We start from the raw sequence: 14335 nt of genomic DNA, 5'->3' as shown, positions 1-14335 counted from the left end.
TTAAAATAAATAATAATAAAAAAATAAAACAACGCCTTGTAATTGTTTAAAAAAAAAAGGACAAAGAAAAAAATACATGATCATCGCAGCTGATGCAGATAAAGCATTTGACAAAATCTAACACCCTTTCATGATAAGAACACTCAACAAACTAGGAATAGAAGAGAACTTCCTGAACTTAATAAAGGGCATTTATGAAAAACCCACAGCTAACATCATACTCAATGAATGAAAGACTGAAAGCTTTCCCCCTAAGGTAAGAAATTAGACAAGAATATCCATTTTTGCCTCTTCTGTTCAACATTATACTGGAATTTCTAGCCAGAGTAACTGGGCAAGAAAAAGAAAAGGCATCCAAATTGGAAAGAAGTAAATCTATCACTATTCACAGATGACATGAGATATATACACACCTTCTCCTTCAGTGATGGACTGGAGGGGAGGGTCTGATTGCCTTAGCTTCCTCCCGGGTTGACCAGTGGCCACGGGAGGGGGTGCACCCAGACTGAGACCACCACTGTGACTTCCTACAACAGATCCTAGGAAGTGTTGCAAACCAAAGGTGAGGTGCTCTTACAAAAAGAAAGGAGGAGGGGATGGATGTGGCATGGGCTGAAACAAGAGATGTTCATTACAATCCACCCCTTGAAAACCTGATATCCACATAAGCACATTTTCTCAAAAAGCAATTTCAAAACTTCCTCTCAAACCATTCCAACATAATGCAATTATTACATAGCTCTGAAACTACTCCCTCCCTCTCCCCAAAGGAAGATAATCCAGTGTCTGGTTCATTAACTGCATCCTGTTTCACCTAGTGTTTCGGAGCCATGTCATCTCCTGTATTTCTGGCAAGATTCCATCATATTTTTTGCATCTTATGAACTTAATTTGAATTTAACTATTGCTATCACACAATAGTAGGAAAGAGGTAAAGGGAAGAGAAAGGAAATAAGCTTTAAAATATGACTGTAGGACTTCTCTGGTGGTCCGGTGGTTAAGACTCAAAGTTTCCACTACAGGGGGCACCAGGAACTAAGATCCTGCATGCCCCACACGCGGCCAAAATAAATAAATAAATTAATTAATTAAATAAAATATGACTACAACACATTAAGGAAATAAATATGGAAAGAGCTACAGTCTTTGTTAATTAAAGTCTGGGGCAAACTGATTTTTTTCCTCTGTTGGTGATCTACTTCTTTTTCCTGGATGTTTGTATAGTATTTTATCCTTGTGGTTCAGTAATTTCATTAGACTTTGTGTTCTCTATTTTTTTCTTAGTGCACAATCAGGTCTTTCAGTATTGAAATCAGATATTCCTTTAGTTCAGGAAAGTTTTCTTCTGTTACAGCTTTGAATCTACATAGTTCGGGTGAAACACTGTGGGCAACACCCAAATCCCCCCTTTTCATTGTCAGTTTACTGGGTTCCTACAGCACCAATATGAGTCAAAATAAAACTTCCTGTCATATTTTACTTAATTAAATTAATTAATTAATTAATTTAGGCCACACTGCATGGCATGTGGGATCTTGGTTCCCCAACCAGGGATTGGAGATTCCTCTACAGTGGAAGCACGGAGTCTTAACCACTGGACCGCCAGGGAAGTCCCGTATTTTACTTTATTTTATATCTATATATTTGTATAGTTCCTCAAATGATCATGTATTGCTTCTGTAATTAAGTTATTGAATATGTCTGTAGAAAAATGGCTGGAGTTTCATTAGACATGGTGACGCTCAGCCTGTAAGTGGTGGTATGATGTATCCGGGAATGACAAGAATTCAGTGGGTGGTCACAGGACACAGAGGCACAGCCTCCCCCCTGCCCCCTGATGCTTGGGCAGCATTTGCAAAATAACTTTCCTATGGATCTCTGTGTTTCATGACCAGTGGCTTCTTCTATACCTGTTGTCTCATATTTCCACCATGTGTTTTAATAGTTTTTAATGTTATTATTGTATAGAAAACATTCATACTATGCAAACCTATTCTGTATGGAAGAACTGGCTGGAAAAAAAGAACAGTTCAAATGACATGCACACTCAGTGTTTCATATGGCCTGACACAAGCGAAGAGTGAGCATACAGGAAAGTGAAGCTGAGTGAGGAAAGCTACAGTGCCAACAGCGCAAGGGCTGAGCTGCCCTAGGTGGATCACATCCTCCTGCAACAAATCAGCATCCGAAAACAACAAGCCAGAACCAAATGATGACTAGAGTTATGTGACCTACCCATGCCCTTCGCCAGGTGCTCAGGGCTGCTGTGTGATGAAAGATTATCCAAAAGCTCTGTAGCCCATCTGGATTTCAAAGGCATTTAGAACCCACCTATGATGCAAATAGAGACAAAGACCTACGTTTTAAGTTTTAAAAATAAAATCTGGATGCACTTGAAAATAGTGACTTTCAAACCATCAATTTGTTCAAGAAGTACCACAGCCACGCGGAATCCAGCAGGCTACCGGGTGGTGCCCGCCAGTGCAGGCAGGCCTGGGCCAGCCCCCGGTCGTGGGAAGGACCCGAAATGCACAAGTTGATCGCGGGTGGAGAAACAATCCGGTCCCTCGTGCTGGTCTCGCTCTGGCACTGCTTGCTCCATGTGCCCGGGGACATCCTTCCGAGGCGCTCCTTGGAGTAGCAGCGAGTCCCAAGCTCTCCCCTCCAGCGGCTGCTTCCAGAGCTTAGCTTACAGAGGTCCACGCTGCCTCGCTGCACAGGTGTGATTTCTGGTGGTTCCGAAAGCTGGACTTCCAGATGAAGCTCTTCCCGCACCTCGCGCACCGGAACGGCCTCTCTCGGGTGTGGATCCGCTGGTGCTGGGCGAGGAGGGTGCTGTAACTGAAGGGCTTCCCGCACCACTGGCACCCGAAGGGCTTCTCGCCGCTGTGGACGCGCTGGTGGCGGTGCAGCGTGGAGAGCCGCGTGAACGCGCGGCCGCACTGTCCGCAGGTGTGTGGCTTCTGGCCCGCGTGCGCGCTGTGGTGCTGCGCCAGGTGCGAGCGCTGGCTGAACGCGCGGCCGCACTCCCCGCACGCGTGCGGCTTCTCGCCGCTGTGCGTGGCCCGGTGTCTCACCAGGCGCGAGAGGTACCGGAAGCTCTTGGCGCATGTTTCGCACGTGTGGGCTCGTTTCGTGTTTCTCTCACGGGTCCTGGGGCGCGGGCTGCGGAAAAGTTCGGGTCCCCACTTACCTCCTTTCTGGGCACCTTCTGCTTTGGAGATGGTCCAGTAGGTTCTGTGTGGTTGTCTCTCCTGGAAAAGGAAGTTCTCAAGGCTCCCTAGCCTGCCCTCGCGCCCGGCGGCTTCTCTGCAGACCAGTGTTGGAGGCCCAACCACTGAGAAGCTTCCAGATGCTTCTGGAGGCTCTGAGGCTTGAGTCATTTTCGCCCTCGCAGTCACCTGCTTACGCAAAGACCCCCAGCTGGAATCTGAAACGAAGAGAAAGGGCCTATGTGTTACTCTGTTTGAGAAGGTCCACCTGGGGCCCCCTCCGTGCCTGGGAGCACAGGCTCCACGCGCCCGCCCTCTCCGTGGGGTGTCTCACAGGTGACCCCAGGTTCACTGGCTGTGCTCATGTGCTCACCTCCTCCACGGACCTTCCCCTCCTATGTCCCGTTTCCTCCCCACCTTTTTTTAGTGGAAGCTTGTAGCTGATGCTGCCAGCACACTACGCCAGGCCCCCTGCCTCGCTCGGATGTCGGCCTCGCTGCAGCAGACAGCTCTGCAGAACTCTGGCTGCCAGCACCCTCTGGGGCACAGGCGCACCTCAGTCCTTCTCCAGAGCTCTGTGCTGCCAGCCCACGCTGCGTGACAGGTACCGCCCCGGGGGTGGGAACAGAGGACAAGTGTCCCATCTCCCTCACTCTGATGGACAATCCCAGACGCCTCCTGCAGCCTCTCAGCGGTCACGGTCCTGGAGCTATCGAGCTCCACACACTTGCAGTGGCGACTCTATACTGACTTCGCTCTCCTGTCTCTCTTCCTGCTCCCTCTCGCCTGCTTCCAAAATTGCTGCCTTCCAAATACACCACCTATACCCCAAACTCTCAGGCTCTGTGCTCAGGGCGACCCAAACTACAGTGACTGGTACTGGGGGGGGGGGGGGCACTGCGACCAGGCCCCGCTGCTCGGAGGCCCACACGCCTCTAGTGCAGGGCTGGGCTGAGAAAGCCGGCGCAGCATCAGGAGGCCAGGGCCTTCGCGGCGGGAGCTGGAGACAGGGCCGCAGGAGGGGAGCACAGCGTTACGTGGTCGTTCTTGCCCTCTAGCCGTGTGGGGCAGTGGTCTTCGGGAGGCCCATGGGGTCGCCTGTCCTTTGTAAACGTCCTGGACGGCACTGAGGAGAATGGCAGGCTCAGGGCAGCCACCCCCAGGGGACGCCAAGAGCCAGAGGCCCCCGTAGCCGTCGTGGAGCCTCAGGTCCCCGCGGTGGCTGTGCTGAGCGCGGGGCACACGCTTAGCCGTAAGGCCAAACACCGAGGCCTCTGAAGACACAGGCTGGCCCGTCGCCTTGGTGGAGATTAAGGCCCGGAGAGGGGAGGAGCAGCACCCCAGGGCCCGGGGTGGGGGATACTCGCCGATGGGTAATCGATCACGGTGTGCCAGACAGTGAGCAGCTGGCCGGGCTGCTGCTTGACTTGTAGAACCAGAAAAGGCCAAGAGGTGGGGAGGGGAAGGCTAAGATCAGCCGCCATGCTGGAGAGCCCAATCCCTCACCCAGATCTGGGCAGTGCTCAGACCTGGGGCCCGCTGACGAAGGGGAGGCTGGGTGCCCTTGAGACAAACCTCCTGCAAGTTAGCACAATAGATACTCTCCTCCCCAAAGAGCTGAACGCTGGGAAAAGAGGGATGCCCACACCCGGAAGGCTGCTGGATGCAGGATTTGAGCCGACACTGAAAACAGGGCCCCAAAATGCCGTGAGAGTTGGGCATATGGAAGCTGGGTGACAAAAGGGGTGGGGAACCAAGTCACGGACCCACTTGCAGGGCCTCATCGGGATGGACGCACTTAGCAGCGGGGAGAACCCTCTCATAGTCTCCTGACCTGAGGAGTAAGAGCCATTACGTTGGGAAGGGCCAAGTGGAAGCCCCAGAAACTGCCCCCAGCCCCGGCCAAGGTCCTCAACCAGCAGCTGGGCTGTGCGCACATGGCCACCTCAGAGCGGAGGGATGCAGGGACGGAGGCTCCACCACAGCCCCATTCGGTCCACCCGTGTGGCCCATGAACCACCCGACGGCTCATGCCTGCTGCTGGGAACCACCGGGAGCTTGCCCAAGTGTAGGCTTGGCTTCAGCTGCTGGGCCAGACGCGGTGCCTGTGGTGGCCAGAGCAGCAGCCCCTTGCACTCGGGAAGGGGCTCTCAATTTGGCAAATGTGTTCATGCACAGCGGGCCGGCGGTCACTGTGTTGATGACCTCACGCCAACTGGATGCAGTGAGCGCACTGAAGTGTACGTGCTCCGGACACCCTAGGACGACGCCTGCACGGCAGAGGGCGCGGCAGAACCTACAAAGGGCCAGGGCCACGTCGAGTCTACGGCGAGAGGCCCCGGTGACCTCGCCCTCCTCCCTCCGGGAGAGCAGCACACGCCACACGGGGGAGACTGCCCCTACCTGTCGCTGAGTGACCCAGAGGCTGCCAGTGTCGAGCAGGGCCTGGAAAAAAGCCAGGGCTCTGCCTCAGGTCCCGGCTGCGCGGGGACGGGAGCCACGGGGCCCTGCGTGGAGTCCCTGGCCAGCTGTGCCACGCAGAGCCCTTAGATTCCAGGCAAGGACACACTTGCCATTTCAAAAGTGGTGTGTGATGTGCCGCTGGGCTCTGCAGAGACCGGACAAGGGACAGAAAATGACCATGTGGTCAGAGAGGCCACCAGCAGACAGGTTACAGGCAGATGCATCTAAACAGGCCTGGCAGGTCCAGAAGACACAATTAGTCATCGGAGTGAGGGCCCGGGTCCTCACGTCACTCATCTCTTTGACACCAGCAGCTGTCTCAGCTTGTCCCCGGGGCCTCCCTGGGACCCCAACAACCAGGTGGTCCAGGTCCCACTACCTGCCTGGGCGGGCTCCAAACCTGGCCAGGGGTGGGGCAATCTCCCAGGGGCAGAGCTCAGGGCTGGGTGCCTGCTCACCAGCTCCGAGGTGAGGATGCAGGTGAATCCCAGGGCAAGGTCACACCTGGGGAGAGGCGTGCGATGGACGGTGCACAGATCCACTGTGGGGAAGGCACTGAGGGACCAGCGGACAGGACGGCCTGTCCTGTGGGTATCAGCTAGCCTCTGTCCTTGGTCACCGGAGCTTGAACAGGTGAGCCCATGGGAAGAAGAACCCCACTGCAGGGAGGGACATACATAGTTCCCTCTTGTGGAGGCCCCTCTAGCTGCTGTCCCCACTAAACGGGTGACCTGTCAGCAGCAAAGGCCGAATCCTCAATGTGAAACCTGCAGGAGACTGACCAGTGCTTGTGGGCAAGTTAATCACACAGGACCTTCCATCCTGGAGGAGACAGTGGCTGGTCCCAACCAACACTGATACCTACTCCAGACACAGGTCTGCCTGAAGCACCTTTGCCAGCACCCTGCTTCTAGGGCCCACCCCGGATTTCTGGACGTCGGAGCCACAGCTCATAGCTTTAGATCAAGGTATCCATTTTGTGGCAAAGGAGATAAAACAGGAGGTACAGGGCCTCCAAAAGCACTGGTCCTCCCATATATGCACCACTAGAGGCAGCAGCCTGATGCAACACGGCAAGGTTCTGCTGAGGAACCAGCTGTGGCCCTGCCTGGGGTGCACAGGCACTCAACCAACGGCAGGTGCACAAGGAACCAGGGCCATCTGTCCCGGGACCCACATGCAGCATTTTTGCTTCCGCTTACTAGAACCTTTGGCTGTGCGACAGAGGCTGCGTGGCCTGCAAAACCTGAAACACTTTCTGTCCTACCCCCCGACCTCCCAGGAGGGGAGAAGGGCTAGTGACTGAGTTCAATCCCCAGTGGCCAGTGATTTGATCAATCGCACGCATGCAGTGGAGCCTCCAGAACAACCCTACGCAAAGGGGTTCGGAGAGCTTCTGGGTTGGTGACCACGTGGAGGTGCTGGGGAGTGAGCACGCCTAGAGAGGGTGTGGGAGCTCTGCACCCCTTCCCCAGACCTTGCCCTGTGCCTCTCTTCCACTGGGCTGTTCCTGAGTTGTGTCCTTTATAATAAACCGGTAACTCACCAGTAACTGTTAAGTACAGTGTTTTCTTGAGTTCTGAGCTGTTCTAGCGTATTAATCAAGCCCAAGGATGGGGTCGTGGGAACCTCCAATCTACAGCTGGTCGATCAGAAGCACAGGTGCCAGCCTGGCCTTGTGATTGGCACCTGAAGTGGGGGCGGTCTTGTGGGACTGAGCCCTTCACGGACAGGGTCTGCGCTAACTCCGCGTGGTCAGTGTCAGAACTAAATTGTAGGACACCCAGTCGATGTGCAGAGAGGTGGAGACAGGTTGGTGTGAGGAACCCCCTACATTTGGTGTCGGAAGCGTTGCTGTGAGAAATAGAAAACAGAAGTTTCTGTTTAACGGCAGGTGGACAGACATGTCCTGATGGTGCGATGGTCACCAGCGGGCCACTACCACACGTGGCCAGCAGCCGTTCTTGGAGGCTGGATGTCTGACCCAACCAACGTTAAATATTCTGGCTTTCACCCCTGTGCCAATGGCATCATTTGGAGCCTGAGACCCACAGCGCAGAGAACCAACCCCACCCCCAACTTTCAGGACTTGAGCCAAGAGCCTCCCCGCAACTTTGGCCAGTTGGGTTGGGTTTTCGGTTCCTTGCAATTGAGGGTTCTGACTGATAGCTCATCCCACGGGGACGACCATGTGACTGTCCTTCTGTCTGACCGTTCACGACACTGGCTGTGTGTACTGAGCGTATATACTGAACAACCTGAGGCCCGCGGCATCCCTCATTCACCTGTGCTGGGGTCTCCCGCGGTCTCTCCTTCCTGGGCCCCCAGCAGGTCCGAGCCCCAGGGCTCCTTTCCTTGCTCCAGCTGGGAGATCAGATCTGGTTTGGATCCTGGAACTCCTGCCCGAGAGGAAACGGGTGAACTGAAGCGCTGCGGCACCCTTGGCTTCCCGCCCCAGGGGTAGCCTGGGACTGGGGTTTAGCTGGACCCAGGATGCAGGCCTGGAAACGGGGGGGTCTCCCCAGGAGGTCGAGGGGCACAGGGAGCAGGGCAGGGACGTGGGCTCAGCCGAGGTCCACAGCTGTGAGAGAAGTGGACACTCCCGTCACCCAGCAGCAAAGTGCTGGGAAAGGCCCTGACCCGGGGATCGGTCCAGAAAGCCCACCTGCCCCCTGGGCCTGGGAGCAGAAGCTCCTGGCTCTGGTCCTGGGGTCACAGCCAGCCTGGCCCCTCTGGGATCCCACCTGGGCTCTGAGTGGGGGCTGGGGGTGGGGAGGAGGGAAGGCGTGGGGCTGAGACCCCTCACCCAGGGAGGCCAGGTTCCTGTATGTCTCCAGCATCACGTCTCTATACAGGGCCCTCTGCCCCGGGTCCAGACGTGCCCCTTCTTCCTGGGTGAAGTGCACAGCCACGTCCCCAAAGGTCAGCAGGCCCTGAAACAACACTGGTGCTGCCCGTGGGGTCACCACCTCAGGACGGGGTGGGGGAATTCAAGGTGGGGGAGGCAGATGGCTCACTAGCAGGCGTGTGGGACCCCTGGACCCCGTCCCAGGTACCCTGCCTGCCAGGGGACCCCTAATGACAACCCTCAACCCCACCTGTCCAGCTGGCCCTATTTCTCTCCACCCTCCATCCCCCAACCTGCTCCCTATCGTCTTCCTTGCTGAGTGTCCCTTCCCCAGCCTCAGGGAGGCCCCGGGGGAAAAAAGGGGAGGGGCGAGGGACGCCCCAGTGAGTCCCCTCGTCCTGGAGAGGACCTGGGACTCAGGGTCCCGGGTGCGGCGGGCTCCGCGGAAAGATCTTCCGGGGGGCAAGGAGCCCAGGTCCGGGGGGCAGGCGCGCTCACCTGGGGCCCGGCGGCCGGGGAGCTGCCCGCCATGCCGGCTCCCGGTCCCTCCGAGGCGAGGGCAGAGGGCTGCGGAGAGGAGAGCCGGCAGGGGAGGGCGGCGGGCCCGGGGGGTCCGGACCCAGCCCCGGCCCTTCAGCGGCGTCAGCTACGAGGCTGGCCGGGACGGGGGCCTCCCGAGGACGCCGACGCTCTGCTTTGACTTGAGGACCCGGGCGCGCGGGTCAATCCATAATAAAGCAGGGGAGCTGGGTGGGCGCCGCGCGGGCAAGCGGAAAAAGCCCACCCACCACTCCGCCCGGCCTGCCTGGGGCGAGGCTACAGCTCCCGGGCTCCGCGGTTCAGCGGGGTCGGAGCGGCGCGGCGCCGGACTCACCGCCGAAGCCCAAACCCCGAACCGGGCCGCCCCAGCCCGCGCACGGTGGGCGGGGCGGCCCCCGCCTGGCTCCTCCCCCTCTTTGTCTCTGCAGGCCCGCCCCGCCCCGCCCCCGGACAGGTTCTCAGGCCCCGCCTCCTTCAGGCCCCTTTCCTCCTCCCGGTTTGCTCCACAGGCACCGCCCCCTGCAGCCCCTCCGCGCGTGCGCGCCCAGGGCCCGCCTCCTTCGGTTACTTGCGCTGGGTCACCTGGGACGCTTGCGGAAGGCACAGGTTTCGGGCCTTTGCCGAGGGAGTTCTGGTTCCGTGGATCTGAATGAACTTGGGAATCAACTTGAGACTCTAAGGCAGACTTAGGAACCTGTTCCGGACCCTCCTGTTCCTAGGACAGTCCGCATCCCCTCCACCGCCTGGCGGGTGCCGCCCTGGGCTGCGACTTCGGAAGGCCTGATAGTCACACGCACGGGCACCTGTGTCTCCCAGGATCTGGGCTTGGCGCTGACACAGCTCTGTCTTTTTTTTTTTTTAATAAATTAATCTATTTATTTTTGGCTGCATTGGGTCTTCGTTGCTGCACACGGGCTTTCTCTAGTTGCGGAGAGCAGGGGCTACTCTTCGTTTCGGTGCGGGGACTTCTCATTGCGGTGGCTTCTCCTTGTTGCCCAGCATGGGCTCTAGGTGCGCGGGCTTCAGTCATTGTGGCTCACGGGCTCAGTAGTCGTGGCTTGAGGACTATAGAGCACAGGCTCAGTAAGTTGTGGCGCACGGGTTTAGTCGTTCTGCGGCATGTGAACCCGTGTCCCCTGCATTGGTAGGCGGATTCTTAACCACTGCGCCACCAGGGAAGTCCCACAGCTCTGTCTTTTAAAAAAAAAGCGATTGGTCCAGATACCAGGAAGGTTTATTGTTGTGACCAGCTGGTGTTGGAAAAGTACTGCTTCCAGGTACAAGGAGGATTGGAGCAGCGGAGGTGCTGCTTAGGTGAGAGGAAATACAGATGAGTTAGTTAAATCCTTGGCACGCAACTGATCCAGCATAAGGAAGCGGCAGTTGGTAGTAGTGAGGACCATCCCTACTCTTGCTTCTCTTCTGTAGCAATCACGCTGCAGGGACAGAATAGACCCCACAAAAAATTTGTGATGTGGACTTATGATGCCACACACACACCAAGAAGGTATGAAAAGATTTACTACTTACATAAGGAGGCTTTTCTGGGGACAGCAGGGCAGCCCTCTGAAAATGGCTTGAGAAAGCAGGCAAAGAAGACTAGATTGGGGTTTGATCATGGTTAGGGGGTGGGCCAGGTTGAGGGTTCCCACTTGCAGGCAGGGACTTGGAGGGGGCACCCAGGCGTTCCCATCCGCTTGCCCAGATGTGGGGCAAAGGGAAGAGGGGAGGTGAGGCTTAAAAGCTGCCAGCACTCAAAGGTCTAAGAATGCAGACTGTTACATCTTCATGCTGCAATTCGTGGCTTCAGAGATCCTCACAAATTCCTGTAGTATTCACAATATTTGTACATTTTGCATTATCAAGGAATTCATGTTCCTCATAAGCATGTACATTTGTAGGTTTAGACATTGCATGCACTCAGCCTGATACTGATTTTTTACCTTGGCAACTAGATGGACACTGAATCCTCGAATTGCAAATGTTTTATTTTTATAAACATATTTAATGAAAATTAAATTTTCAAAAAATTAAATTTCAACATTTCAGCTTTAAATCTCAAGAGCAGGGAAAACCAATCTATGGTGAAGATAATGAGAGCAGTGTTTGTGTCTTTCGGATTCGTGGGGCATCGGCTGGGCAGAGCCTTGAGGGAATTTTCTGGGGTGATGGCGATGCTCCTTATGTACATCGGGGTTTGAGTAACACAAGGGTCTGCGTATGTCAAAGTTCACGCAAGGGTACACGTAAGACATGGGCATTTCACTGTATAAATTTTACCTAAAAATGTCTCCTCTAATTATATTGAACTCTAGTTAGTGATTTGCGTGCTGAACTATTTAGGAGTGAATTGTACTAATGTCTGCAACTTACTTTGAAATGCACCAAAAAATAAGATGAATGGGTAGACAGAATAGATAGGCAGATGAATAAATGCATGATAAAGAAATATAGCAAGACAGTAACAGCAGAAACGGGATACTGGGTACGTGAGTGGTCACTGTACAATTTTTTCAAATGTATTTTTAAAAATAGTCATAATTAAATATTGACATTTTTCATTTATATAATTTTTAAAATTTTATTTATTTTATTTTATTTTTGGCTGAGTGGGTCTTTGTTGCTGCGTGCAGGCTTTCTCTAGTTGTGGTGAGCGGGGGCTGCTCTTTGTTCCGGTGTGTGGGCTTCTCATTGCAGTGGCTTCTCTTGTTGCAGAGCATGGGCTCTAGTAGGCACGCGGGCTTCAGAGGTTGTGGCGCACAGGCTCAGTAGTTGTGGCGCATGGGCTTAGTTGCTCCGTGGCATGTGGGATCTTCCCGGACCAGGGATTGAACCCGTGTCCCCTGAACTGGCAGGTGGATACTTAACCACTGCGCCACCAGGGAAGTCCTATATAATTTTTTGTTGTACGTCTTTATACTCATTAACTATAACTTATGTTTTGTTTTTTTAACTTCAACTTTTTATTTTGAAATAATTTTAGACTCACAAGAATTTGCAAAATACTACAGAGAAGTCCCATGTTCTTTTCATTCAGCTTTTCCCAATAAAAACATCTTACATTGTCAAAACCAGGAAATTGAGGATGGTATTAACTCATGTACAGACCTTAACCGATTTCATCAGTTTTGCACGCACTCTTTATTTTGGGAGGGGGTGTATAGTTTTTTGAAATTTTGTCACATGTATGGATTCTTGTAACCACCACCACAATCAGGACACAGCCCTGCTCCATCACCACAAAGAAACACCCTTATGGTACTTCTGTATAGTCACACCTCCCCACAACTCTAACTCCTGGGAACCACCCTGAGTCTCCATCACTATGATGTCGTCAACGCAAGAGTGTCGTATAACTGGAACCATACAGTATGCAGCGTTTTGAGACTGGCTTTTCCACTCAGTATAATGCCCTGTAATCCGCCCACGTTGCATCAAAAGTTTGTTGCTTTTGGTTGCAGAGTTGTTTCCCACGCTGTGGATGGACCTGGGTTTGTTTGTTCATTCACCTGTTGAAGGACAGTTGGCAGTTGTGAATAAAGCTGCTGTGAACATTCAGGTGCAGGCTTTTGAGTGAACATACCTTTTTTATTTTTGTAGGATAAATACCCAATTAATGCAATTGCTGGGTCATGTGGCAAGTATATGATTAACTTTACAAGAAACTGCTGAACTCTTTTCCAGAGTTCTTTTTTATGTTCCCACCAGCAACGTAGGAGTGATCCACTCCCTTACCAGCATTTAGTGTTGTCACTATTTTTATTTAATTTTAGCCATTCTGATAGATACTTCATTATGGGTTTAACGTGCATTTTGCTTTATGGCTAATGATGTTGAATATCTTTTAATGTGCTTATTTGCCATCTGTATATATATATTTTGGTGAAGTGTGTGTTCAAATCTTTTATCCATTTTCTAATTGAATTATTTGTTTTCTTACTGTTAAGTTTAGAGAATTCTTCATATATTCCAGATACAAATACTTTGTCAGATATGTGATTTGCAAATATTTTCTCCCAGTCTGCAGCTTGCCTTTTCATCCCCTTAAGAGAATTTTTTTAAATATATTTATTTATTTATTTATTTTGGCTGTGCCGGGTCTTAGCTGCGGCATGCGTGACCTTTAGTTGCGGCATGTGGACTTCTCAGTTGTGGCATGCAGGACTGAACCTGGGCCCCCTGTGTTAGGAGCATGGAGTCTTACCCACTGGACCACCAAGGAAGTCCCCTCTTAAGAGAATTTTTTGAAGACCACAAAGATCTGTGGGTTGTGCAGGGGAAGTTGAGCAGTGGAGGCACTTAGGTACGAAAAACGATAAATTAACTAATGGGTCAGATCTTTCTTGCTTTTCTTCCCGTTCCAATCTATGATTCCAGCAGTACTCAGGAATTAATGCAGTACTTGCAATAGTGGCTGAGAAACATTTTGTAATATTAATTCACACTTCTCTTGAATTTGTATATAGGTAGGTCTAGATGAAACACTCATTTGACTTAAGGAAAGGACTGAAAAAAAGAAACTTACCATTTTAGGCATTGATTTAAAAAATTACCAAGGGCAAGTAGGTGCTACTGGCACTCACATGGTTAGAGAAGGTAAAGCTGTGTAGAAGTCAGAATTTTGGCCAAAAATCTAGAAGCATTTTTTTGTGTTATGTGTCATGTCACTGGGAGACCTGACCTCAATTGTGCTGATCATGATGACATTCTCTGGAACAATCAAAAGATTATATGCAAGATTTTCTGGATCTGCCCAAAGATGAAACATCTTGGAAAAACACAACACATATGACCTTGTAACTGCCCTTGGATATGTGATGGGAATGCTAAGTGCTTTAAAGAAAGTAGATTTAATTTAGATTCTAGAAGAACCTAAAAAGTTAAGCAAAACAACGTAAGTTTCTCAAATAAAGAGCAAATCTTGGTCTTGAGTAGAAAATGAAATTTCTCTTGACTTTGTGCCACCCACAGGTATTTGAGAGGGACTGTTGCTTATTAATAATGTTGATGAAAATTTAACAACAAAAAAATCCAAGTTTGGCTTTTTTTTTTTTTTAACAATTGATGAGCCGACATTGATACGTTATTATTAACTGAAGTCTCCATTGAATTGCTTTTGTACCTTTGTCAAAAGTCCGCTGGGTATATTTGTTTGGGATCTGTGCCTGGTTCTTTATTCTGATCCATAGCCCTAGGTGTCTATCCCCCCACCAATGCCACACTGTCCTGATTACAGCAGCAATATTGTAGGTCTTAATATCAGGTGGTGGTC

The 14335-nt window shown here is 52.1% G+C and overlaps 1 protein-coding gene across 4 annotated transcripts; it reads right to left on the bottom strand.

Moving 5' to 3' along the window:
• Positions 1-1934: 1934 nt before the first annotated feature.
• Positions 1935-9439, bottom strand: GLI4 (GLI family zinc finger 4). 4 transcript variants are annotated; one of them, XM_059901175.1, is made up of 5 exons: positions 9022-9439; positions 8482-8644; positions 7961-8074; positions 5616-5657; positions 1935-3430 (listed from the first exon to the last, which is right to left on the bottom strand). In XM_059901175.1, exons 1-5 carry the CDS (start codon positions 9052-9054, stop codon positions 2685-2687), a joined length of 1098 nt encoding a protein of 365 aa, XP_059757158.1. In that variant the 5' UTR covers positions 9055-9439; the 3' UTR covers positions 1935-2684. The 4 variants fall into 4 exon arrangements, with proteins under 4 accessions (XP_059757158.1, XP_059757159.1, XP_059757160.1 ...); XM_059901176.1 differs by having other exon boundaries at positions 7961-8071; XM_059901177.1 differs by having other exon boundaries at positions 8482-8608.
• Positions 9440-14335: the final 4896 nt, after the last annotated feature.

This window comes from Balaenoptera ricei, chromosome 17 (assembly GCF_028023285.1).
Source record: "Balaenoptera ricei isolate mBalRic1 chromosome 17, mBalRic1.hap2, whole genome shotgun sequence".
In the NCBI taxonomy this organism is placed as follows: Eukaryota; Metazoa; Chordata; class Mammalia; order Artiodactyla; family Balaenopteridae; genus Balaenoptera; species Balaenoptera ricei.
The sequence above is the reverse complement of the archived record's forward strand: the minus strand, read 5'-3'. Positions and strand labels throughout refer to the sequence as shown.